Below are 26579 nucleotides of genomic sequence, written 5' to 3'. Positions count from 1 at the left end.
TGAAACTTGGGTTATGCTTTACAGTAGCCGGTGTGCAGTTTGTACAGCAGTATAGCTTTACAATCCACAGGCAATGACTCAACCCAAGAGAGTAGTATTTGTGTCTTGCCTACAGTCAAGCATGGTAGTGGTTGTGTCTAGGGCAGTGGTCACCAACCTTTTTGAGACCAAGATCCCTGGTCTCGGCAGTGAACCTGGGTGAATGGGTAAAGATGGGTAAAGCACTGGGATAATTGGAAGGGGGCACCTGTGTGGAACATACGCCTTCTTCCAGAAAAGATGTGATACAGTATGGCATCATTACTGCGTACGCAATCTGGTACAGGAGCTGATTTGATTGACTGTCACTGAAGTGACCAATCTGGCCACTATTCCAAAGCACTTGGGTTTAATTGTGGGTTGAGGGTGCTATTCCCACTTCTGACATCATTTGTCATCGTTTATCTAACAAGAGTGGGATAAATAATGTATAAAAATATGTTTTTTCCGTGCTTTAGGGGTTTTTATGAAACACTGCAACAAATGAAATGCAAAAAGTGAAAATAAACAGTTCATCAAAACAGCCTCTAATTCAAAAAGTTACAGTTGGGAGTGTGGCAATAATCGATAAATCGATTCATCCAACGATAAAGAAAAAAACCCAAAGTCAATCATTTTTGCTGGCCGCGGTAAATTGATATGTGCATGCATGCGCGTTTGTTTTCCTTGTCTCTCTTTCAGGCTAGATGGCAAGAGGGTTCACTCTGCAGCTGTGTGTGCGCATTAGCGCTACAGTGGAATGAATCGAGAGCGTGAACCCTCCGCTCCTCTCCTCCTCTCTTTGTCCCAGTACGTAAAGACGGGGCTACCTTGGTTAGCAACAAGTTAGCCTCGTGAGCAAGCATACGCTTAACATGAATGAAGTCACAAAAGTGATTGTTTCTAAGGCGAATGCCACAGCTCGAATGTAGGAATATTTCGGTTTTAAAGAGGATGAACAAGGTGAGTGCATGAACACTGACGAACCGATATGTCGCATTTGTTCGAAAGTAGTGACAAGGAAGAAGGGGAATACGACCAACTTGTATGCACACCTAAAACGCAGGTAGAAGGATTGAAAGGAGCCTTCGTCAGTCAGTCAGTGTCACTCGCTACATTGAAAAAGAAATGCAACATTTCGGGAAATGTTAGGAATGTTTGACAAACAGTATGAATTGCCTGGGAGAACATATATACATGTCACAAACAGCAATTCCTGAACGGTATAACCGAGTGAAAGAAGACGTGTTGAAGGATATCAGAAGCATTGCATTTTACTCCGCCACCACAGATATGTGATCCAGCTCAAATATGACCCTTACAGTACATTAGTTTAACAATACACTACATAACTGCATGTGTGTTTGTGTGTGGTTTTTATTGGACATGTTTTTTTCTTCAGAGAGACAGAGTCCATTTGATTTTAATTTAGTTTTTTTTGTCTTTTTTGGTTTAATTTATTATATTGTTATTTAAAAGCTCTTGACACTCCAATTACAATGTTAAATACTCTTGAGAAATTAAAGTTTATTGCTTATGATACGATGTACTCTCATTATTATGTCATATAATTAATGAAAAAATGGTCTGAAAAAATGATGTCCATAATATCGATTATCGACAATAATGTGGAGGACAATTATCGTCCAGCAAAATGTGTTACCCTGACAGGCCTAGTTACAGTATGTTATCTTTCTATGTCACAAAAAGTGAATTATGCATATTAACTGGTTCTCTGTAATATTTATAATCCTAAAATTCGCCTGTTTCCACACAGCCATAAAGACCAACCATGCAAATCTGTCACACAAGACCATGGGTAACTGTTCCGTGTACATTGAGGCAAAAAATTGTTGATATTAGTGCCGTTTTCTTCATTAATGTAACCTATCTTTGGATGAAAAAAACATATAATTACTACGAGTTGCTGAAATGCCACTGTATTTGGTAATTAATCCCAACTACTACACATCCAGGTTGTGGCTTTCAGAGTACTAAAGCTCACCACAACACGATCTGATACTCTCTAGCATGCAGTCACCAGCTTCATCATTACCTTACTGCTCAAGCACTGTCGCTTAAAAAGCTATGAATATAACAACTTTCACAGTTAAAGCAACTATGGTGGCCTCCACTTGTGGAGCTTTGCATTCAGCTAATAAATGATCACTTCAAAGAAGAAGAAAAAGTCTTACATCTTCATCTTCTCGCATGCACTTCTTGCGGCACTGGACGTGCAGCCTTGCATCCGCCAGCTGGGGGTTCTTGTTCTCCTCGTCCGCAACCTGTGCGCCGAGCAGGCGGCTGGCCTCAGGTGGCTGCGGGAAGGAATTGGTGGTGTTGATCTTGCCGGTCAATCTCTGATACAATGAAGCCATGGTCGTGGGGTCCGCACCCGGAGAAGCTTTGAAAGACACCTGCTTGTGGTTTTGGGTGCGATCTGGGGAGACTCAGCGTGCAATGCTCATGATGATTCCTGCAGCCTGGAGTGATCGATGTGTGTAATATTGGCACAGATGTCCTCGTCAGCTTTGTCCGTGTGCTGCGCGTCCTCCTCTGCATGCACACCACGTTGCCTCGCTCTTCTCTCTCGCTGCTACTACCTCAGAAGCAGACAAGAGGCGGAGGCGCCCACTTTGCCATCACATGAACGATCTCCTTCTTGCACAATGGCGGGTGATTTGTCTGGCGAGGCAACGCCTAAAAAGGTGTGGGGAAGGCTCCAAGGTGATGTGAACGTGGACTGACCCGACGCATGAAGGCGATGAAGGACGCAAAGGCTATGCACACACGCACTCTGCATGAGAAGTAGTCCTCAACCAGGCAGCAGTGCTTCTCTTTACGCACAAACCTTAACATCGATTTACTGTGTAGGCTATGTTTTAGATGAGTCATGGAATTGTCGCAGAACTATTTGGTTGATTATGATCTCAGGCAGGCAGCCAAGAAGGAGTTCGAGTGCCTCTCTGTGGCGACAGGTTGGCTCACACTGTACACCAGATGTCATCTGAAAAGTCACAAAACTATGCCTATGCAGATTTAACAATATGTTTGGCTCATAACGGCAGCTGTTTCTAATATTTTGGCAACCTCACATGAGGTGTGCAACACGTTATAAAACACCTCTCAGTATAATGCAAGCTACACCTACAAAAAAAACATGTTACCAAAATAAAAAATGCACAACACAATACAAATGCACAGCAACCACAATGCATCCCATCCAGTATTCTTCACTTGTTTATGATCCTGTATAACGTACCTCAGATATAATGTATCGCATGAAAGTGAGCACATTTCGGCAACCACTGTTACATTATATGTTCTCTAGGGACAATATTATAGTAATGAAAGTTGGATATGCTTTAGAGTAGTCATTGTACAGCTTGTACAGGAGTATAGATTTATTATCAACTGAACAGCAATTATTGTTTAGATAGCTGGCAACACAAGTGAGTAGTATGCCTTCAGTCAAGCACGGTGGTGGTAGCATCTGGGGCTACAGTACGTGAGTGCTGTTGGCAGGTGGAAAAGCACAAGGTGTCTTAACATCCACCAGCTCTACCAGTGATGTCATCATGGAGGAGTGGAAGAGGCTTCCAGCAACAACCTGTGCAGCTCTTCCATACACAAAAGGATTAAGGCAATCCAATAATAATGGTGCTTACACTAAATATTGACATCAAGGACAATTTGGACATGTTCACTGTGAGATCTACTCATTTGTGTTGCCAGATATTCAGACAGTAATGGCTGTGTGTTGAAATAATTTCAGTGAATAGTAACTGTATACTGCTTTTCAAGCTGTACACTGACTACTCCAAAGTATAGACACAATTTAATGGTTGCTGAAATGTGAGGGGTGCACTCACTTTTACGTGTTACAGATTTTATTCATGCAAAGATACTGTGAGAAATTCTTCATCTGACTGAATCCTGTTTCACGCTCACGTTTAGTAAAATGATCTCTGGCTCCCTGAACATCTGCACTTTTCCATTATGTGTCTTATGCAGCTTCAGTCACCAGGAGTCCACAAGTGTATTTACTTCATACACTCCATTGCAGATTATTTTATGGCTCACAGAGCAGATCTGTGCTGAAGGAAGAATATTACTTTAAATCTCTCCCATTTGCCCACCAACCCTTCAGAATCTATCACATCACCACGGACAGGATATATTTGTTGGAACTTGGGTCATCGACGCAGCGGGACCGTATTGTAATGTGCATGCTATGGACCTCCTGTTGAATCCCACTATTAGAGTTCCCATTTATAATTGAGCAGTCAAAATGACTGGCTGCATCAGCATAAATTAGCATGTTCTTAAACATCCATTTGCTCGTCTTCTACTAATTTGTACCAATATTTACCATTGGAAATAATAGGTATAGAAATAATCAGTTCCAGGGGCATTATAAATAATATTATAACATTATAAATAACAAGCGGAAAAATAAATTATCGTGGTTAATTGGTTACAGACCCGACCGTGATAAGTGAATACAAGTGAATATTTTCATAGTAATTAAATATTTTCTTAGTTACGGCATAGAAAGCCTGTTTACAACCTTCTAAAGATGTTTTTTTTAACATTATTAGAGCCCTCTAGACCAGGGGTCACCAGCGTTTTTTCTTGTGAGAGCTACTTTTACAAAATGAAAATGGCCAAGAGCTACTCATTTTTGTAACATTTATTTTTATAGCTTATTTCAACCCAAACAAACCGAATATGCTTGTTTTACCAGAACATTAAGAACATGCTGGTATCCACAACTCACATTTTGCTTTTCAGAATGCATTTCTTTTTAGTGTTCTCACATTATTAACTGAAAGGCTGAATGGAAAGCAGGCTTGAGGGCGCCTCATGTGGTCGTGGGGGGCTACCTGGTGCCCGCGGGCACCACGTTGGTGACCCCTGCTCTAGACATTAACTAAGACCCCTTTTCTCACCTTTACACTTGTATTACCCAACATAGTAGACATAATAAGAGCAAATAAGACTCGTGTTTGTGTGTGTTGCTGAAAATGTATTCCCTAGGGGAGCTGAGTAGCGGGTGGACAGGAAGTGACTTTCAGAGTTGAGTTTTAGCTTTGCGGAAGTAACAGCCGCAACAGTATCCCGTGTTTTTATTAGAGATCATTGTGCCTGTTGTGAGATAATTCAAACCTGCAAGAAAAACTTGTGATCAAGTCTGGTGTGAGTCTCACTGAACATTACACTGGCATTACTGGCACCCAGTGATTAGTGTAGAATACTACATGTCATTCACAGCGTCCTTGAATGCATCTTCTGAATGGCTTATATATAAATTTTAGTTAATTTAGCCATTATTCTGCCTGAAAATCTTTCATTTATGCAAAAATACATAAAATTAGCCTCAATATGCATATGTTTTAACTAATAATAGGCCATAGTCTCCCACAAAACAGCATGATTTATGAATTAATATATTTTTTAAAAACATGATAGAGGGAAGCTGCAAAATTTGAACCGCAAAATAGCGAGAGACGACTCTATGATACATCGTGTACTTACAATGACGAGTGACAAATATGTACAGGGTAATGTTTGTGCTTGGAAGGGTAGTTTCTTGACTTTCTGGTGTACATTTAGTTCTTCTCGGTTTACTATTGGACCGGTTGTCGTGAAATCTGATTTTGTGATTATCCTCAGACATTTTGTCTTTTCCATAAATGATACCCTTCTGGTGTAGAATCAGAAAAAACACAAAAAGCCAAATAAAAAGCAAACGTTCCTTTTTAAAATTGTGGCCGCAAGTGGTCGAACAAATGGTTGGCATGTTGGCCGCAAAGTCTGGAGATCAAGGGTTAAAATTTCCGTTTGGGCATCTACTGAATGTGCAGAGGTTGCATATACCCGCGTAGGTACCCCTCCCACATTCCAAAAATATGCATGTTTGGTTAATTGGAGACAGTAAATTGTCCATAGGTGTGAATATGAGTGTGAATGCTTGTTTGTCTATATGTGCCCTGCAATGGACCACCAGTCCAGGGTGTGCCTCACCTCTCAGCTGAAGTCAGCTGACATAGGCTCCAGCTTACCCCTGCCCCAAATGAGGACAAACAGTACAGAAAATGAATGGCTAGATTCTTAATTGTACAACTTCAGCAGAATTAAACTTTTGTGACTCCATTGTAAAGAATGACCGTTCAGTTATTCATAGCAGGACTTATGAATCATCCATATTCATGCCAAATCATTGGCATTGGCTGCAAAAGTTTGAACATGCAATCAAATTGAGAACATTTCATGTCCACGTTAATCAATTTCACCAGATGTATTGGTTAGACCGAATGTCACCTTTCCCACAGAGGTTCACATTGGTTCTAGTCATCATTTGTTTCTCAACTTCATAAATGCCTTTCATGATGTCTGCACGCACCTTTGGGAAATAGATCTGAGTCTCCTGACATCCATCCAGCTTCCCAGCTAGATGACTTCCAATCTCTCTGTTTGCGGGGTAGCTATTGTCAATAAACTGGCTGCTTTAACACCCCTCACTGGACACTGCTATATAACCTTCTATCACACACCAAGGTCAGACAAATATACATTTATAAAACAATACAGCCATCATAGCAATATAGAGCTTGTTACGAGGTAGAACTGGGTCAAATTAATATAAAAAAGAGACATTCAACACACTCAGGTTCAATGAGAGTACAACAACTCAGAGTTTCATTTGTGACAAATGGACAAATCATTAGCTATGAGGCCATTGGTGTCCAACATTTGGAGAGCCCGTGGGCCAAGGAACCCCTGTTTGATACACCTTGTGATCTGTTTGACCGCCACTACATTTGGCCACCATGCTGTGGTGGTGGTCAATATGCAAGTCATAAGTGGCATGGTGTTCCCAGTTAGAAGACCACTTGGTAAAGGTTACCCTAATGTGATACACTGTGCAGATGGGTACAGAGCTGGGATGTTTGGGAGGGGGCACCTGTGTGGAACATACAGTAGACTCTCCTCTGGATGGGATGCGATACAAAATGGCATCATTGCAGTTGTGTACTTGTGTACTGGTACAGGAACTGGTTAGCCATGTGGTTGACTAAAGTGACTGATCTGGCTACTATACCAAAACATTTGGGTTCAAATGTGGGTTGAGGGTAGTGTTTACTATATCAAGAGTTCCCCAACAAATGCTGTCAGAAGTTTTTTTCACACTGAGATTTTGATGTAACACTGCTACAAATGTAATGCAAACTGTGAAAATGCCATATGCAAAAAGCACCAGAGAGAAATCACTTCCCTGGATGATGACACGGAATAATCCCAAAGTTGAAACACAACACAGAACTGATTATTATTTATAATTATTATAACACAGAACAAAGAGACAACCTACCAAAGTAAAATCCATCTAAAAGGTATAATGACGTTTTTATATTTATTTTCTGTCACATCAGATCATTCATTTGCAGCTTTAAGATATGTGTGAAAATGTGGTCAAGTGATGAATCGCTGAAAGCCAACATTAATCCCATCAAGCATTTATAACGGCCGCATAAACGTGTTTGTAATGCCTCAACTTGTTTCCGTCAGTCTGCACCACACAAGCCAAATGGTACGAAATTAATTGGATGGAAGAAAAAAACAACAAGATCAGTCAATCAAACGTTTGGAGAGCGGAGTAATAATATCTCATTTCCTCTGAACATCACTCTGCAGAATAAGGAAATGGATATCGGGATTTAGTTAGAGCTGTAATTACATTTTGAACCATTTTCCATGTGACATTGGACATCTCCTTCCATGTGATGCTAAGCCAACCGTAGAAACATGTTTCTATATTTCTGAGCTATCATCCTGCTGACTGTCTCTGTGTGCATGTGCATGTGATTATATCTGCTGTTGCCTGCACTGGTTGCATTATAAATCATTTGTGAGCTATCATCAGGTGGACTGTCATATTATGGACTGTAGATCGTTTACTCTGATCCTCCGTAGACATGAATAATTCCCTTAAGCTGCATGTGTAATTTGTTGGACTTCAAGAATAGACAGATAGATTGCTATATAGATACCGAGATAGACACTTTATTAATTTCCAAGAGAAATTCACATTAATACATACATACAGTACATACATACATACAGTATACACAACAAATAGATACATAGACAGAATCTTCTAATCAAAGATCCTGCATTTATTCACCTGTGCCTTTTACACAGAACCCAGGAAAGTAAGATATTGCTGCAACTGCGTGTGCTTTCACACAGCAAGGCAGTATCCATACAAAACATTACTTTCAACACAACAGAGCAGGAAAAGTGAATGACGAGTGGTACAATACAAACTCCTGTCACACTCCTGACACTCTGATATGATATTCATGGCGGGAAAATGCCGGGTTGACTTCTTCACTCTATTCCGTGTGCGTGCCATTTACTAGTACTGTGTATAGAAGAAATCTTTTTGCCATAAATTAAACTAACTTACATGTTCTTTGACTGTTGGAAGGAGGAGTTCCCGAAATTTAGTAGGAAATCCTAACCCTATTACTGAATATTTTTTAGGGGTGTAACAGTTCACATAGATTTATTGAACCGTTTTGGTTCTGCATGTTCGGTTCGGTCCACTTGTGCACCGTTTCGATTATATTTTATGCAGTTTTTTTCATTAAATGTATTACTAGAGTGATCTACATAAGTGCTTCACGCGGAACTAAAGTCCTGGGCGAGTTTCCGCACGGCCTCGTCTGAGTGTCGGACACGAATGACTGAGGGGGAGGAACGCTAGTAGCTCGTAGGCGTGACAAATGGCATCATGGCAAATGCAAGCGAGAAGCCACTACGATCTCCTTTTGGGAACACAAGTTGTGTTTGCATTTTTTAAAATAAAAGCATTTTAAGTCATTTTTTTCTTCCTTTTTTGTACCGAAAATTAATCTAACCGAGAACTCCATGAAACTGAACCGAACAAGTGTACCATTACACTCCTAATATTCTTGGTTGCTCTCCATAAGTAATATACCATTTGAGAATGAAGAGACATTTGTATTAAAGTTTACCTAAGAAATAATAACAAAAAACATAAATCATTTTTTAAATAAATAAAAAAGTATAGTAAAGTAGATAATGCAAAAATGGTAGATTTCACATCCCCTAAAATGTAAACAACAATGCGTTAAGGCAGTGCTTCTCAAATAGTGGGGCAGTGTTACTGCAGACCTGCCAACGTGTACACATTTATCGTGCTCCACATGCAATTTGACTCTTGAATACACTTGTATGCTTCACAGCTCTCCATTTTGTTGCATTTTCTTGGTTTCAGTTTCGAGTTTGGTCTGTACAGTACAGATAAATAAAGAGATATTATCAGTTTGTCAATAGTATTTAAAATTGGGGGGGCGTGAAAACATTTCTGTCTCCTCCGAGTTAAGGTAGAGGTGTCATTTTCCTTTGAAGGCCACATATTGAAAAATCTAATTCAGTTGGACATTTAAAATGTATGTGCTAAGTTATATTCAGTATATTTAATGAAAAAACAGCCTGCATATCACATTTATGTGAGCGGTGACAAAACGTATTATTATTAGTGTTATTAATATTAAGATTTCAACATTTCGCATCACATTATGCTTTTTTTCTCTTTTTCGGGTGTTTAAAGTTTTCTCCTCGAATTGTATTTTTAGAATGTGCTGTGAGCTGATTTAAAAAAAAGCTGCAGGCCACAATGGCCCCTGGGCTGCACTTAGGACACCTTTTCATATCCTTAAAGCTATAAAAAAAGAGCATAAAATCATGCACATTTCATAAGAGAGAAGTTTTGCCCAGAAAAACACAATCTGCCTTTATAATTACATTATTTGCCAAGAAAAACAAAACAAATGTGCCTAATGCCTGACCTTGCAGTCATTATCAATCTTGCCTGCAGTCCATTTGCATTCGAACACGGCTCATCAATCTCACCTCAACACTGAAGAAAAAAAATAAATATTCAAAAGCAAAGCGTGCCAACAAACATTCAAAATCTTTAAAATAAACCCAAAAAGCTATTCATAATTTGCCCTGGATTCCCAGTGAAATTGGAGACATTAAAAGCAACGACTGTGCAGCGTATGTGACGAGTCATTGGAAGTGCCATAAAGGGAACGAAAGGTGAAAATGTTGGTCCTGAGAGGTGATATCAGGAATTGCAGCTCCCTTCTTCCTCCATGCCTGTCCAGTTTGCTATCCAACACAGCCAGCATACATACCCCAACCCCCCAGACACACCACCACTCCCTAAAGCCGTGTGGCGCATGCTTAACAGGGACCCTTACCTGTCTGGAGGCAGTGCTGGTGTCTATCATCAGCTGGGTGGCGATGAGAACGGACATGGCACTCCTGCTTGCCTTTCCCCTTTCACTGTGCTCAACACTTCAGTGAATTTTGCAGGAGGTGCCAGAGAAGCTACTTTCACCTACAGCAAAGGAGGGGATGACCCCACAGTCCTAATTCAGGGCGCCTCCCTCCTCTTTCCTCACTGGGTGAGTCAATCACGGCAAGACTGGGAACACACCTCCACAGGGGCGTAGGATGTGGGGTGGAAATGTAAGGGGGGGGTTCTCTCCTCACTTAGGATGCTTCAGATGCCGCTTCTCTCCTCTGTGTTTGGTCCCACCTTCCCTTTTACGCCCCTTCCTAGCTCTCTCACGCTCAAACTCTCTCAACAAGACTTTTCTCAGCCCTGGCAGAGCAGTTCAATAGCTTAAGTAAATTAAAGACTTGGAGCAGAACACACACGGGCGTTTACAGGGCAAAAGTGTATATATGAGCTTTGAACAGCCATTGATCTCAGAGCCAATACTGCACGCAAGGCATTTTGCCTTTGCAGTGTGTATGTAAGTCTTGGGTACTTGTGCTGCGTGTGCACAAATGACCAAGAAATTGCTCAATTTGTGTGTCGGCACAAGTGAAATTTATGCCACCTGATGTCAACGTCATAAAACACACACACACACACACACACATCAAGATAGTAACAGTTTGACATGAACCATCACATTGAGTGAAATAAAGCAGGAATCAGTCGCACCTTTTACACAAAGATCCCACTTCAGAGCCGCTACAGAACATCCAGCATTCAGTCGCCTTTTCTTTTTACACAGAACCGAGCAATGACTGTCTGTCATCATAGCAAGGGTGTTTGTTACCTAAACCGCAAAGAGGATGGGGCGTTTACTGGAAACCGGTAACAATGGGGGAGAGGCAAGACATTTTAAATCTCATGATAACAACTAAATGTTTAAATTTGAATCATTATTTCGGGTGCATGATGAAGTAGAAATAAAAACACAGCTATCTTTGACCACATGGTCATTCATGAACAAGTATAATGCACAACACAGCAGCAATAAAACCAGTGTTGTAATAGCAGTAAGGAGCAAACTGCTCAGCCAGTGTTAATATCGCTGTTCAATGTAAACAACAGTACAGCAAGTACAACAAGCATGAGTTTCACACCAACAACAGCTGACTAGCACAACCGACAATTTAAAGTGCATGCAGAGGTAGACAGAGCTGCTGGATGCCGACCACTCATGATTCTTCAAATGCAGCTATCTTGTGGGGTTAATAAAAGGAGGTTGAGCTGTTAAAGTCAATGTCTAATTAGAGGGCTTGGCAGTTATTTGCTTTTGCCGACCATGCATGCGGGCGGCAACTGGAGAATAGGTGTTAATTGGGCCATTTACGGTATCCATCGATAAAATCACATTTTGTAAACATGGCTGCTGGTCTTTGATATAGGGAAGCTCATTGAGGTTTGACATACATTTAATATGTCTCCCCTCAAATCTGCGTGACTACGCCGCATCACAGGAAAGGAGGAAAGAAATCTCCGTCAAAATCAAGGACCATCCTGCTCTGTATACCCCAGTGACGCTAAGCTTCCCACGTTTTTATCCAATAGGGTCTAACTTTTTCGCTGTGAGCTTCCATGATCGGAAGCGAGAGCTTCAACGGTGCCAGAGAAATCGCGTCAGACAGTAAACTCACTTACCAGCAGATTAATGCTCAACATACTCACCAAATTAATCGCATTCTAGCGCACTTTTAAGTTTTAAATCTACAGTACACCTTTAAGTTTAACAATACGTATTTGACCCATTATTTATACAAGGTAAAGGGGTAGATCAGCTTCTCTGCAGTCGTTCCTCGTAGTTCCTCGCTATATTACGGTTTGAACATCACTCCCTCACTTGATCGTGGGTTTTCAGAAATGTATTAATTAATAAATGCTCACTGTTTCATGGTTGACTATGGCCTATTATTAGTCAAAAAATATTGAAAGAAAAGTTATACTGTATGTAGTAATCTGGTCTCTAGGCGTCAGCAATGTTACATTGATGACATGACATGATATTACACACTGCATAGAGGCAGCCACGACATAGTGACACAAAGTTCTCCTTCCATTCCGTGTGGAAGTGGTACGTTTTTGGCTTCTTACTTTATCGTTCTCCCCTGCTCCATTTGAAACCCTTTCTTTCTGAAGGAACTAGCATGATATGTTTAAAGCGGCGGCCGTCTGTTGTGTCCACGGCAGTGATCCCATAGCCTTAGCATTACAGAATAATAGGAGTGTAAAGGTGACAATAGGGGTGTTATTTCATGTCTAGAGGGTTCTAATGATGGTAAAAATCGTGTTTAGAAAGTCAGAAACATCTCTATCAAACAACAAAAATATTCAAAAGGCTTACCTTGTGGAAATTCACTTATCGCGATCAGATTTGGAACCAATTAACTGCGATCAATGAGGGATGACTGCATTTGTATTTGGCTGCTGTGTAGAACTGAATCATACAGTTCTAATTTATTGTTAACCTAATGGAACGCTACTGAGTAAAAATACAAAATAATCTCAACTCTGTATGATGCACCACAGCAAACTACACATATACACGTTGGCAGATCAGATTCTTCTGGTGTACCTAATGTTGTGGTCATTGAGTATATACTGTATTTTGTCCTTGCCAAAAAAAAAAAAAGACATAAAGTTTAATGTTTTACACCGTGTAGCAGTAATCGCTTTGATATTTGATAACCCTCCATAAATAATCATATTTAAATGACGCTGAGCGAGCGAGTGTGACTCATGAACCCGCCTGTAGACGCCGTAGTTCATCCTTAATGGCTTCTGGGCTTGAGCTCATATTTTACACGTTGATTTGCGTAAAACCCTGCGATGACAGCTGTACTTTTAAAATATATGCCTCGCTGATAAAACAAGACTATTAAAGCTGTTGTAAAATTTAAGAGCAACTGTCTTTATTGCGTATAAGCGGTGTTTGTCAAGGTATGTCATGTGCAGCCTCACGCCAACTATCTCATGGATAAAAAGGTGACAAAGTTCATATTTGCATGTGCGCCACGGAAGATGAAGATCGCTGAAGGCGGGAACAATAAAGTCCTTTGAGTTAAACCAGACATGGTGCTTATAGCTGCAGTCTGCTGTTAACAAGCTGATTTTGTGCTGTGACATTTCCCCACGGTCCTTTAAACGAACCTCGGAATGCTGGTCTCCCACATACATTTTTGTCACATTTACCACTGTGACATACACTCCCATGATGATGAGCTTTGTTCACTGACAGTGAATGTAATTAGTGCAAAAAGGTCACTGCGGCCATGCAGCACATGCAAAGGATACGACGTGGTGTTTTATCACACTGATGGGAAATTAATGATGCACAACGAGGCTTGAATTTTGCTACTTATTTACTTTCCTGTACGGCGCCGCTCTGCTCCTTCATGTTCTAATTTCCTCCATTTGTCACTTACTGCTGATTGTGCAGAATGTGAGCAAATGTTTGCTTTAGAGGCTGATATCTAGATAACATATCATCAGCAAACTAGACTCATTGCAGGAACCTGTTTTGTATCAGAGCTTAAAGCATGAATATGTAACAATTTAACATTAGAACATTTTGATGGAATGCTGGCTTGTATTCAAGTGAATTCCATTGCCATCTATATAATATTGGTGGACAAGCCAGGACACATCTCATGTTGCGTTAGCACTAGCATGAGCTAATGTTGTTCGACATCGAAGGCAGTCTTTCGACGTTTAAAATGTCTCTCACCCCCTTTGCAGCACCCTGGACAGTCTGAAGAGCATCAACAAGCAACAGACTTCTGCAGCTTAGACGTCTCAAGCAAGTCCTTTCTGCCAAAGGCTATCAGACCGTACAAGGTTATTCAACAAGAACGAACCGATTTCATTATGCAATACTTTAATAAGCAAAAGCAATAGAAAACTCCAACCAAGTCACAAGTATTTGACTAGCAATCAAGTTTTACTTCCTGTTTTACACGTGTTCAATGTGGCCACCACCTGCAGCACAGGCGAAATCAATTCCTCCCAGATGCGTATCAGCATATCAGGATCCACTGAGTGATCCTTGTTGTTATTCAACCTTCAAGGTCATTGAGGTTAGTGGGTAGTAACATAAACGAGGTCTTTTACATATCCCCACAAGAAAAATCACACACGGTGAGGTCTGGGGATCTTGCAGGCCAAGCACAAAGCGCAAGGTCTTGGGCTCCCTTCCAGAGGAACGATGCGGCTACAGCGTCCCTGTGGCAGCCATTCAAAACTTAATCAAGTTATGATGAATGAATTGATTATGTTGATCTATCTACAGCATCTATGCATATAAATACCCTATAATACAGAGGAGCAGATAGCAACCAAAAAATAATAATTACGGAAAAATTCAAAAATAACATCGTACAAATCTTTGCAGCGCATAAAGCCACCCTAATTCTCTAAAACATGAGCTCTCTTTAGATTTATATGCATTTTCATTTTTTACCACTTACTTGTCTAACATTAACAGTGGTTAACTTATTTTTACATTTGTATGACAATTAATAAGAATGTTAAAAATGAGAAGACTCACCAGAATTCAAGTAAAGATTGAGTGTTTTATTGTTTTTTTTATAAGGTGTTCTTATTACAGTAACTTATTTTTGCACTTGAAGATCCTTGAAAATGCCTGGATAGCTTTACTCAAATTTTCACTCAAATTTCTCTCCACTTTAGCTTTTCGTGCATTTTCGGTACCACTTACACACAGTGTTCGTTACACCGAGTTATTATGCTAGGGCAGTTGAGAACAGGACAAAAGGATGAAATGGATGTCGCTTCAACTGAGCAACAGCTGGCCAACTTTATGCAATCAATGAAGGCGGATGTAAGCAACATCGATTCATGCATTCCAACGTATGGCAGAAATAATAACGCCACATCTCATCGTTAAGTTCACCAACAGCATTGAAAACAGCTTTGCTGAAACAGAGAAGGAAACTGAAAGGATCAGATGACATCGACGTGAATGAGCACCTGACAAACCCTAATACCGACATTGCCAAGAAAGCATGCGGTTTAAGGAAGCGAGGGGGGGAATTCAAGGTACTTGGAGCACCAAGTGTAAAATCTATACCAAGTTAAATGGAGAACCAGAAGAATCCAAAGTACTTGTTGCCAAAGACATCAAGGAGCTGGACATATGTTAAAAATCACATCTCGACTACAAGAAATGAAATGCACAACATACAAGCAAAGACTGTAGTCTGATGCAATAAAGTGTTCAACATTTAACAGCAACGCTACAATACAAAGGACTGCTGCAAAGATCTGCAATTTGAAACTTTTCACCACACTGAGGAATAATACAGCAGAAATATTCCATTTGACAATAAACGATCAATTACTCATCAGCGGTAGAAACATATTTGCCAATTAAAAAAATATCAAGAAGCATATTTCATTCATTTATCATCGTTAATAAGTGAATGCGTAATTTGTATTCTGCAATTTATGCATTATACAGTGTTTCTGTCATTTTTTTTTTTTACTCTTGTATTTATTATATGCAGTATTCATTATCCATTTTTAAAATGTTCATTTTATTGTAATTTACTCACTTTTTTTGTATTTCTTAACACTTTTTCCTTTCCGGGGGTTAATCCAAACCCTAACCACTGCATAAGCTGTTGCACATTTTTTATTCTTTCCTCCAAACAGGATATTAATGAATAATCAGTAATTGCTGAGACATGGAGACAGAGCAGGACTACCGGTAAATAATTCTTTCTACTCCTTTTTGTTCATGTTGAATTGTGCAAGTGTAATCATGTGATGTGCCTTAATGTAACATGTTAAGCATGTTCAAAACAAATAAAAGATGACCATTACCAAAGATTCTACTAGCAATGGAATGAGCAAATAGGCCAAAGTTCCACTGCTGCACTTCCGATGCTCCTAAGACCTCTAACAGGCTCCAATTTGCGCTCAAGATGGGTCACCAAAGCATGCATGAGGAACCGAGACACTGTTGCCATAATAATAACAATAAGCAGTGAGTGCCAGAATAAGTGCGGTAATGACATATGATGTGTCTTTATCTGTAATATCCACAGGCAGTAATGTGTCACAGGTGGCAGCTATAGACGAAGCCTGCATCTCAGGAGGGAACGTGGCAACGACGTCTGCATCCCCAATGAGGAGCCTGAGGTGCTCGAGGGTGGCCAGGAGACGCAAGAAACATGCTTCTCATCTACAGCAAAGCCTCCTTGGAGAGCCTGGCCCTCAGCGTGGCAGTTAGCGCTGACAAATGACTGCCATTGAACGGCGATGTGGTCCCCTGCTAGTGGGCACACCTCGCTTTGTCTCTATATCGCTCGAAAATTTCATTTCATTGAACAATGTGCTATTGTGAGCAACTGTATTATCACTCTAAGTATGGGCGTTGGATAAAATAAACAGATGCTATCAACGTGAGCTTGTGTTGTGTGTGTGTGTGTGTGTGTGTGTGTGCACATCAGGAAATTGAAAGCCATTTTGCAAACGCTAATGACGGCGGCGAGCAGGCAAGCAGGCAAGCAGCAATACAAACATTTGAGGCAGGCGTGATTCAATGGTTCGATGGTGAAAAACACATGGCTAGCCAGATGAATACAGAACGCATTTGAAAGACTTACCTCCCATTTCTCCCCTCGCTGCATACAAATTGTGTCAGTGAAAGTTTTTCTGTTCAATTCTACTTCGCCTTAATATTCAACCCCTGACACACACTTCCAAGTAGGCCAAACACAGGTTATGTGTAAGATCACATCACACAAAACTCCCCAGAATTATGCAGTGCAGAGCTGCCAACATTTGGTGTTTGGTGTAGCGAGTGTTTGAACCCAGCAAGCATTTCGGGTGGGATACAGGGGCAAAAACCCTGGCGAGAGCCCAATGGGCAGAGCCCCCTGGAGCTCCAGGTTTATAGACGATTTGAAACCTTTTTGTGCACACATTTTTATTGCAAGTGAGTGTATTAACTGCAAAGGTTTAAACTTGAATAGTCGGACTGAAAATTTTTATATAATTTCATACGATTTCCGCAGCTGAACTTAGACAGCTTTTTTTTTGTACGATTTCTTCAGGTATCTTCAACTTTGCCACTATTTTACAAAGGAAAGTGTTGTGACTGATTTTTTTTTCAAATTTAGTTCAGACCTTTTTAGATATTTATAAAGGATCCCGCAGTCAAAATATTGTAGGAAAAACATAAGATTTTAGTTTGAATTGATACACAGACATACACTGTATTTACATGTGAAAAAACAATGGGATATAAAGATCTAAAAAGTTGAGATTTCAGAGGATCTTTGGCTGGAAGGATGGAAATCTCAAAATTGCACCCACAACTGGGATACCCAGGCGGACCATGTCCATTTATTTTGGTCATGCCCGGGTATTGTTGACCTTTGGTATAAGGTGATAAAATGAGTATATTCAGTGTTAGGTATTCCATTAGAAATGTCTTTCTTTACTCTGTTCCTCAGTATACTTCCAGACGCAATATGTCAAAGTGATATATATGTAACCCGCCCTGCTTCCCACTGCCCACACCGGGGCTCGGACGTTCGCGATGGGAGACGAGAGCGCTGACCACACGGCCAAAAGCCCAGACTGTCGACCGCGTGTTCAGCGCAGCTCTCAAGGCAGAGGGAGTGAGGTTTACCAACGTACACCTGCGCAGCCTCACGGGCTGGCATCCGTTACATACAGTATATTTGTTTAGGATCATCATTGCTGCTGCTGCAAAAAAGCTATCACTAAATGTTGGCTCAAAATGGACACCCCCTCTTTAGCTCTTTTGGTACAAATTGTTAAACATGTAAGAACGATGCAACCTGTGACTTTTAACGTTTGTCTACAACAATACACAGGGGAAAAATACTGGAAAAGATGGGGCAGGTATATACAATCTGTGAACATTGTCAATGTCAGAGAAGACCTGACATGTACCTGTGATCTGTGACCTGTGACTCACTGCATACCCTTTTTGGTTGACTTATTTATGTATTTTTTCTTTTCTTTTTTTTTCTTTTCTCCTTTCACTTTGTGTGCCTTAAAATATATAAAAAAATAAGTTTAAAAAAAGAAATAGGGTAATTCTAACAAAAACAAAGACATTCTTTGTAAAAATGTATGCTCGGCAGCAGCCATGGCCACACCCTATGTACTCAGAATGGTACAATCTTGATCACATGACATCGACAGCGAGATCAAATCAAATCAAATTGATAATAATAATACAGTATGCACCAGTATTATTAATTTGTTACTGATTTGCTAGTGCATGGAAGGCTAATGTTATACAGCGAGTTTGAAAACAGTGAGTTTCATATATAAATGCAAATCGTTCAAATGCTAATGCACAAGGCAACTAGTTTTAAAAAATGCAACGGTTTATGACTGGTTGTAAAGTGCATTCAGCGACGTGCAATGAGGCTCATGGCGGGTGAGGCGCTGACTCGTTTGGTGTTTTTTTATGTTAATACTAGGGCTGTGAAATTATGAAAACATTTAATCAGATTAATCTGAGTTTTCAAATTAATCACCATTTGCAATTATGTCGGAAGTATCCCATTTTTACTGTATTTTATTGAAAGAAAGATGAAAGACAGGGCAGGATTATATATGTTTGTATCTATTAACAACTCCAAATTAAATGAAAATTTAAATCAAGATAAAAGATAGCACACGTGTCTGAAAGTCTATTTACCTAACACTAGTTTATTTAATAGTAGCAGAACATTTGAATCACACTTTAACCGTGTTATTTTTAGCAATTTAGGGGTTGCATTCAAAGACACCAAGGAACTTAAGTTGAATTTACATGTTTTGAATTTATTTTCTGGGATTTCCGAGCATACTTAAATGCAGCAAATTGTACTTCCGCATGAAGAGTTGCAAAGTGAGTGATTTCCTTAGTCTTTCTGTTTATTTAGACCACACATATACACATAATAAAGACGTTGTTGTGATGCTCGGAGTGTCCATGAATGCATCTTGCTGTAGTCGAGTTCCGGGCTAAAGACGTGTTTGTGAGCTGGAGTACATATGTGGTGTTGGAATTGCATTGCTGTTGATGTGTTCAGGTCATAATAAAGTCGCTGGAGGTGACAGGCTTGAGGAGGAAGAAGACGTGGAACGCCGGGTGGATCCTGAGGGAGTCCGGGAGGCGAAGCACAACAGAGGAGGGATTAATGATGCGTTCAATAGTGTATGGGCCAATGTACCTGGGCTGTAGCTTTTTGGAGGCAGGTCTCGGGAGGACAGCCAGACCCTTTGTCCAGGCTTATAATCTGGAGCCACTGTGCGATGCTGGTTGGCCAGGCGTTGGTTCTGCTCCGACGTTCGTGCCAAAGCTGCCCTGGTGTTGCGCCATGCCCGACGAGCACGGCGTAGGTGGGAAGACACGGAGGGAACTGCTGACTCCGATTCCAAGGAGGGGAAGGCCGGAGGCTGATACCCATAGGCCCCATGGAACACGGAGAGGCCGGTGGCAGAGGTAACCTGGGTGTTACGGTCGTACTCTATCCAGGGCAGGTGGCGGGCCCAAGAGGCGGGTTGCTGATGGCACACGCATCGGATGGCAGCCTCCAAGTCCTGGTTGGCCTGCTCCATCTGGCCATTTGTCTGTGGGTGGTAACCAGACGACAAGCTGGGCGATGCCCCTAACGCCTTGCAGAAGGCCTTCCACACCGCAGAGGAGAACTGTGGCCCCCGGTCCGAGACCACATCGAGGGGGATGCCATGGAGCCGGAACGTGATGCACCAGTAGGTCCGCCGTCAATGACGGAGGGGAGCTTGGGCAGGGCGACGAAGTGGGCCAGTTTGGAGAAGCGGTACACCATCGTCAGGATGACCGTGTTGCCGCAGGACGGTGGAAGGCCTGTAAAAAAAGTCCAGAGCCACATGAGACCATGGACGGGAGGGAATGGACAGCGGGCAAAATGTGTTCCTGGTGAGCCACTTCGGACGGCGGGGAATGCAGCCTGGAGAGGGTGTCTGGTTTGCAGTTCTGGGAACCAGGGCGGAAAGTCAGGGTGAAACCTTATGAGGAAAAGGGCCCAGCGTGCCTGTCTGGGGTTCAGTCTTTGTGCAGAGCAAAGGTAGGCCAGGTTCTTATGGTCCGTATGCACAATGAATGGGACCTCCGAGCCCTCCAGTCGGAGCCCCCACTCCTGCAAAGCCAGGACGACAGCCAATAACTCCCTGTTGCCAATATCATAGTTCCGCTCAGCGGGGGTCAGGCGGCGTGAGAAGAAGGCGCGGGGGTGCAGCTTGTGGTCGGAGGTGGAGCGCTGGGAGAGCACGGCTCCCACGCCAGTGTTGGAAGCATCAACCTCGACAAAGAATTGAGAGGACGGGTCAGGGTGAATGAGCACAGGCGCAGCAATGAAGTGAGACTCCAGTTTTTCAAAAGCAGAACTGGCGTCTGGGGTCCAGTGAAAAGGTACCTTAGTGGATGTGAGCTTCGTCAAAGGTTCTGCGACTCGACTGAAATTTCTAATAAACTGACGGTAGAAATTACCGAAGCCCAGGAACCTCTGAAGTTGCTTCCTTGTTGTAGGAGCAGGCCACTCGACCACAGCCTGAATCTTAGCAGGGTTGGCTCGGAGTAGCCCCTTCTCCACAATGAACCCCAGGCAGGAAACAGAAGGAGCGTCAAAGGTGCATTTTTCAGATTTGACAAATAGCCGGTTCATAAGGAGCCTCTGAACTAGGCGGACCTTTTGGATGTGCTCCTCCAGGGTGTGAGAAAAAATTGAAATGTCATCTAAATAAACAAAAACAAAGCGGCCGAGCATATCGCAAAGAATGTCATTGATGAGATTTTGAAAAACTGCAGGGGCGTTTGTGAGACCAAAAGGCATGACGAGATATTCAAAGTGCCATGTAGGGCCATGTAGGTTTGGATGTTTTTCTCCCTTAAAAATAACAACTTTCATTTAAAAACTACATTTTGTGTTCAGCTGTGTTGTCATTGACTAATATTTAAATTTGTTTGATGATCTGAAACTTTTAAGTGTGACAAACATGCAAAAAAATAAGAAATCAGGACGGGGGCGAACACTTTTTCACACCGCTGTATGTACTGTGTCTATCAAGTTGTATGCTATTAAACAGCTAAAAAGTACACATACACGCTACAGTATTGCCTGTATTGTGAACTGACAATGTTCTCAGAATCTGTCATTTTATTTCTATCAGTAATTAAACGGCCTAGAACAACATTTGACTTCCAGATGCATTTACCCCAGTGGTGGTTCTGCTGATGTGCCCGAGTGGTGTAATAGCACAGAATATCAGTAAACGCACACATCCACAGCCTGGTTTCTACCAAGTGCACATTTAGATGATAGGAGGGATGTATCCACTTGGGGAACATTTCAATATGAACAACATTTACACAGCAACACATCAAGAAAGGTGCCATCACAGCACAGGCAGCAGCAGCAGCAGCTTATAAATGCAACAAATCCTGTAAAATAGCCCAATAGCCAACAGCCTTGGACACGTTCAGGCTCTCAAATGAATTTTTTTTTTTTTTGTCCTCGGAGAAGGACGAGAGGCTTTGATAACCACAGCTCCAATTTTTTATTTGATTTTACTTAAAACTCAGTAATCCAGACTTGGTTAAATAAATAAATAAATAAATAAGTAAATAAATAAATAAATAAATACGTTGCTGAATTAAGGACACTTGTGTGCAGCATTTGTGCGCTGGTAGCAGAGGTACATTTTACAGTTGACGAATCACTTTGTTTTTTTAAGCCTCCAGCAGAGGGCAAACTAACACAAAGCATGGGTGCACCTAACCTTGGAGTCCAATAAACTAGGTCCAGGTCTCATTTATGTTAATTAAACATCACTATCAAACATCTGACAAGTATATACAGTAAGGATGTGGTTGTGCTAATATATGCATAATATATATGTATAATAGTGACAAGTGGGATGCCTAACAATTCCAAAATAACAGCTATCCTACATTTTACACAGGTCTCCCGGCTGACGGTCCCTCTGGAGGCAGACAGACTTGTGATGATTTAACATTCACACTTTTTTAGTTCCACAAAGAAAAATAATTCATGCGCCAACACCATTTTTTTCCCTTCCTTTATTGAAGCCAAAAATTGATTTGTCGGCCTGTGTAATTCAAGTTAACTGTAGATTTTTCAAGTTAGTCCTTCTAGGAAATGGCATTGGGGGAGTGTTAATGCTGGGACATAATGACATGAAAAGCATGAATAAATAGCTCATATTTGTTACATGGGCGGGAATGACATCCATTCAGTTGAACACTAAGGAGGTAGGACGCAATTTAGCAGATGCAGACTTTCAACAATATGACTGTACTGTGCTGTAGGGCAGGGTTTTCAAAATGTGGCACTCAGAGAATATATGGTTGGGGCCTCCCCAGTCCACAAAAAAATCATTTTTAATGGATATGGATCTTTTGTGCCATTTTCTGCTGACAACACTTTGTTTACTCACTCACTATAATAACTAAAAATCCACTTTGCGTTCGACATAGGTGAGCTGAAGTTAACTTATGTTATGTTAGTTATGTTTTCCTTTTTTTTATTTTTCTTGAGCCGCTGCACCTCCCGTGATGTCTTCTGTCGGCTCCCACTACTACTAACATTACCTTTCATTGCCTAGCCTAGCCAAAGCCTAGCATAACAATAATACGAATGGAAATTGTTGGTCGCCTTTCTGAGAAGTGCTTGTTTGTGTGTGTGTGTGTGTGTGTGTGTGTGTGTGTGTGTGTGTGTGTGTGTGTGTACGCGACCACATGTACATGAATACCAGACAGCCATGAACGCAAGTTATTTTATACGGCCGAACAATAATGTACAACTTTTATGCAGTTTAACTCGTAATTGTGAAAAATATAGACTTTTTTAGTACAATATGTTCTTTTAAACCACTATTGGTAAGCTGTACTAGCCAGTGGTGGAGTTTTTGAATTTTTGGTTTAAAAAAATGCAATATGAAGTGAGTTGCATACAGTTCCTTTAACAAATGTAATAGACCACCAGTCACAAAAACGAGGAAACATAGCCATCTTTTAAAATTAAAAATCTTATCGTTAATTATTTGGCAAATAACCAGGTGAAAAAATGAAATAGTCATGTTCCACATATAATAATCAAATCATATTTTAACAACTTGTGATACTTTTTATTTTCAGGAAATTAAGCATATAACTAAAATTTGACATGTTGAATCAAGAAATAAAACAATCGTCCCTCGTTAATGCGGTAAATTGGTTCCAGACCGACTGCAATAAGTGAATTACTGCAAAGTATGATTCAATAAATGGAATATTTTCAAAGTTATGGCTTAGAAAACCTGTTTATGACTCTCTAAATATGATTTTCAACATTATTAGAGCCCTGTAGACATGAAATAACACTCCTATAGTCACCTTTACACCCCTATTATTCTTTGTTTACACTACAATGCACAACTTTTATGTGTAGTCTACGGGGTCACTGCAGGGACACAAGAGACGTACGCCTCTTTTAGCATAGCATGCTACCGAGTTAACTAGTTAGTCTCCAATTTATTTATTGCAGTTGACTTAGTTAAGAAAGGGTTTCCAACAGAGTGCAGAAGAAGGACAAAGTAAGAACCTAAAATCTTACCACTTCCACACAGAATGGGAGGAGAACTTTTTTTCACTGTCGTGTGCTGTTAAGGGGATAGTTCAGATTTTTTGACATGAAGTTGTATGACATCCCCATCAGCAGTGTACTACATCAACAGTGACCTACCCCCCACTTGGTCCAGTTCTGGTTGGATTTCCGTGCCGAGGAACGTAGTTGCTGGGTCGTTCAAGTTTGGCTTCTCAAAACAATATGCGTTCAAACGAGTAACACATTTGCATCATAAAAATGCCTCCTCGAAAAAATCCGACCTCACAAATCACTCGGCATTATATTTGTCTCTCCCCGTATCCCCGCACACTGTCGCCTCTCCATTTTTGTGTATGTGATGAAGGCACTCGCATCTTTTAATTTTAATTACTGTAATTACTGTGTAATTACTTTGCTATTTATTCTGTAAAACAGTACATTTGAAAATTCATGGATGATAGTTCTGGTGGTTTAATACATTTGTCATAAGCACTGCATGCTAATATGTAATTAATTTTGCCCACTTTTTCTTTTACCTTGTATGTAATGTTCTGATGCGGTGTTTAATTGTCTTTAATGTTATTCTTAGACGACACCGTGCCAAACTTGGGACACCACTGGCATAAAGTATCAAAAAAAGACTAGCTACTGCATCACAACATCAAGTCATATTGCTCCAATGCCACCCCGATGCACTGCTCAAAAGCCAGTAGAGGGAATATTTGCACATTGCTATGATATGCTGTGATGTATTAACCCTTAAGTCCTCGATTGATTTCTGGATGCCCTGTTGTCTTATTAAAACGATTATCAACTATTAATATGAAGCAGTTACAAATGCACTATGTGTGGATGAACAATAAACCGCAAAACCAGCACCTACGGTAATAAACGTTGATAAATGTCCGAACGCATGGACACTGTCTGCATTCACACATAAAGACACGAGAGCAGCGATGCTCATAAATTGATGAAGAACATGAACGTCATTACCTTGTCCCCTTTGGTGGAAGCCCTTCGGTAGTTCCCCGCACCTGCAGATGCATTCATGTTCCCGTCTAGTCCGCAACACAAAAACTGAAGACAACTTCTCACCAACCCTCACTGTCTGGAACGCGCAGCACGCATGCACGAACCTTTAAAAACACCAATATGCGCGCTGTCCGATGCGTGCAGCTATTGCAGTTATGGGATATTACATGAAATGAAACCCACCTGTAGCACTTGCTGCCGTCTAGAAATGGTTACAAAAAAAGGAAAATAAAAAAATCAAAGCGTGGCTGCAGCCTCTCTCTCGCTCACACTTTTTTTTTTTAATTGCATAATCGACTTCCTACATCGTCCTTTGGAGCTTTCAAATTTAAAGTGAAGAGCATATATTCTATCCACACCAGTGGTGGTTTTGTGTTGGCACCAGAAATAGAATATGCAAAATTAGAGTGGGAAGGCAACGAGCGGAGCTTTATCAGCAAATTGCATGTGAGCGTGTGTTCCCACGAGTCAGAAGCAACCACAGTAATCATCATGTAACTGAGTTTGAATGCTTTTAATCCGCAGTCACAACAGCAGTCTAACGTGTTGGTGGTGGGCTTTTCTCAGACTTTATGGTGATCAAACTGTGTCACCATATTTCTTATACCCATGGCCATAATGAGGACGGGGCTGAATTGCACAGACAGTAAAAATGTGGACTTTGTGGAGCCACAGGTAGCAAAGAAGGCAAGCACAGCAGATGCCAACAGTCAGAGAGAAGGGACTATTTTGTATAACTGCTGGTGGTGGTTAGAGAAAGGGAGAGGGGGGGGCAGTCGTTTCTTTGTCTATGAAAATGCTCAATAATGTGATTAAATATGCTCCCCCTCCTTTTTTTCCCTTCTTCTGCAGTTATGAACACACAAGTGTGCTTTTTGTGTATTTCATGCAAACATAATAACAACATGTACAGCTTAAAAGTATCAGTATCAAGGTACAACTTGTCCCAAACACTGGCAGTTGCCTCGGCCCCGAGATTTCCAGGGGCCCTCAAACATCTCATAAAAACTGATTTTGTTCTTCCATTTAAAGTACATATTACTGTTTTAGTCTTAATTCACGTGCTTAAAACGACTTCAAAATTGTTTAGACCGCCACCCCCTCCCTTCTCATGCAATAGACTGTTCCATGTTACTGAGCATGTGCAGACTGATTCAGAAAGACAGTATAGAAAACAAAGTTGTTGGTACGGTTTGGAGCGGAGAGGAGGAGAAGGCGAGAGGAAAACAAACAGTTATTATGAAAACTCCCAAAGGCGTGAAGCTTTTTCACAGTCACAACAAACGTAGAAACACAACAACAGCCAGACACTCTTGACAACAGCACTGCTGAGAATGGAGTAGTTCTAAAGATGAAGCTCCGAGTGATGCTTGGGAGATGTGAGTATTAAAGCGGTAAACCATATTAAAAATCGCTTCATGTTGTTATCAATTACAGTAAAAGCATTGAGACTGAGGTAATAACAATGCCCCAGGAAGATTTTAAGGACTAGCTTACGAAATAAGATAATTTCGTTT

The 26579-nt window shown here is 41.0% G+C and overlaps 1 protein-coding gene across 2 annotated transcripts in view; it reads right to left on the bottom strand.

Moving 5' to 3' along the window:
• LOC129172976 (dipeptidyl aminopeptidase-like protein 6) overlaps positions 1–25315 on the bottom strand; it is a 95037-nt gene extending 69722 nt beyond the window's left edge. Inside the window, exon 1 of one of the 2 annotated variants that reach the window (XM_054763336.1) lies at positions 25024–25315. In XM_054763336.1, the coding sequence (XP_054619311.1) occupies positions 25024–25076 (53 nt within the window). In that variant the 5' untranslated portion in view covers positions 25077–25315. Of the gene's footprint in view, positions 1–2213; positions 2890–25023 lie in introns of those variants that run through there. The other variant, XM_054763344.1, reaches the window with a different exon arrangement.
• Positions 25316–26579: the final 1264 nt, after the last annotated feature.

Source organism: Dunckerocampus dactyliophorus, chromosome 2 (assembly GCF_027744805.1).
Source record: "Dunckerocampus dactyliophorus isolate RoL2022-P2 chromosome 2, RoL_Ddac_1.1, whole genome shotgun sequence".
In the NCBI taxonomy this organism is placed as follows: Eukaryota; Metazoa; Chordata; class Actinopteri; order Syngnathiformes; family Syngnathidae; genus Dunckerocampus; species Dunckerocampus dactyliophorus.
The sequence above is the reverse complement of the archived record's forward strand: the minus strand, read 5'-3'. Positions and strand labels throughout refer to the sequence as shown.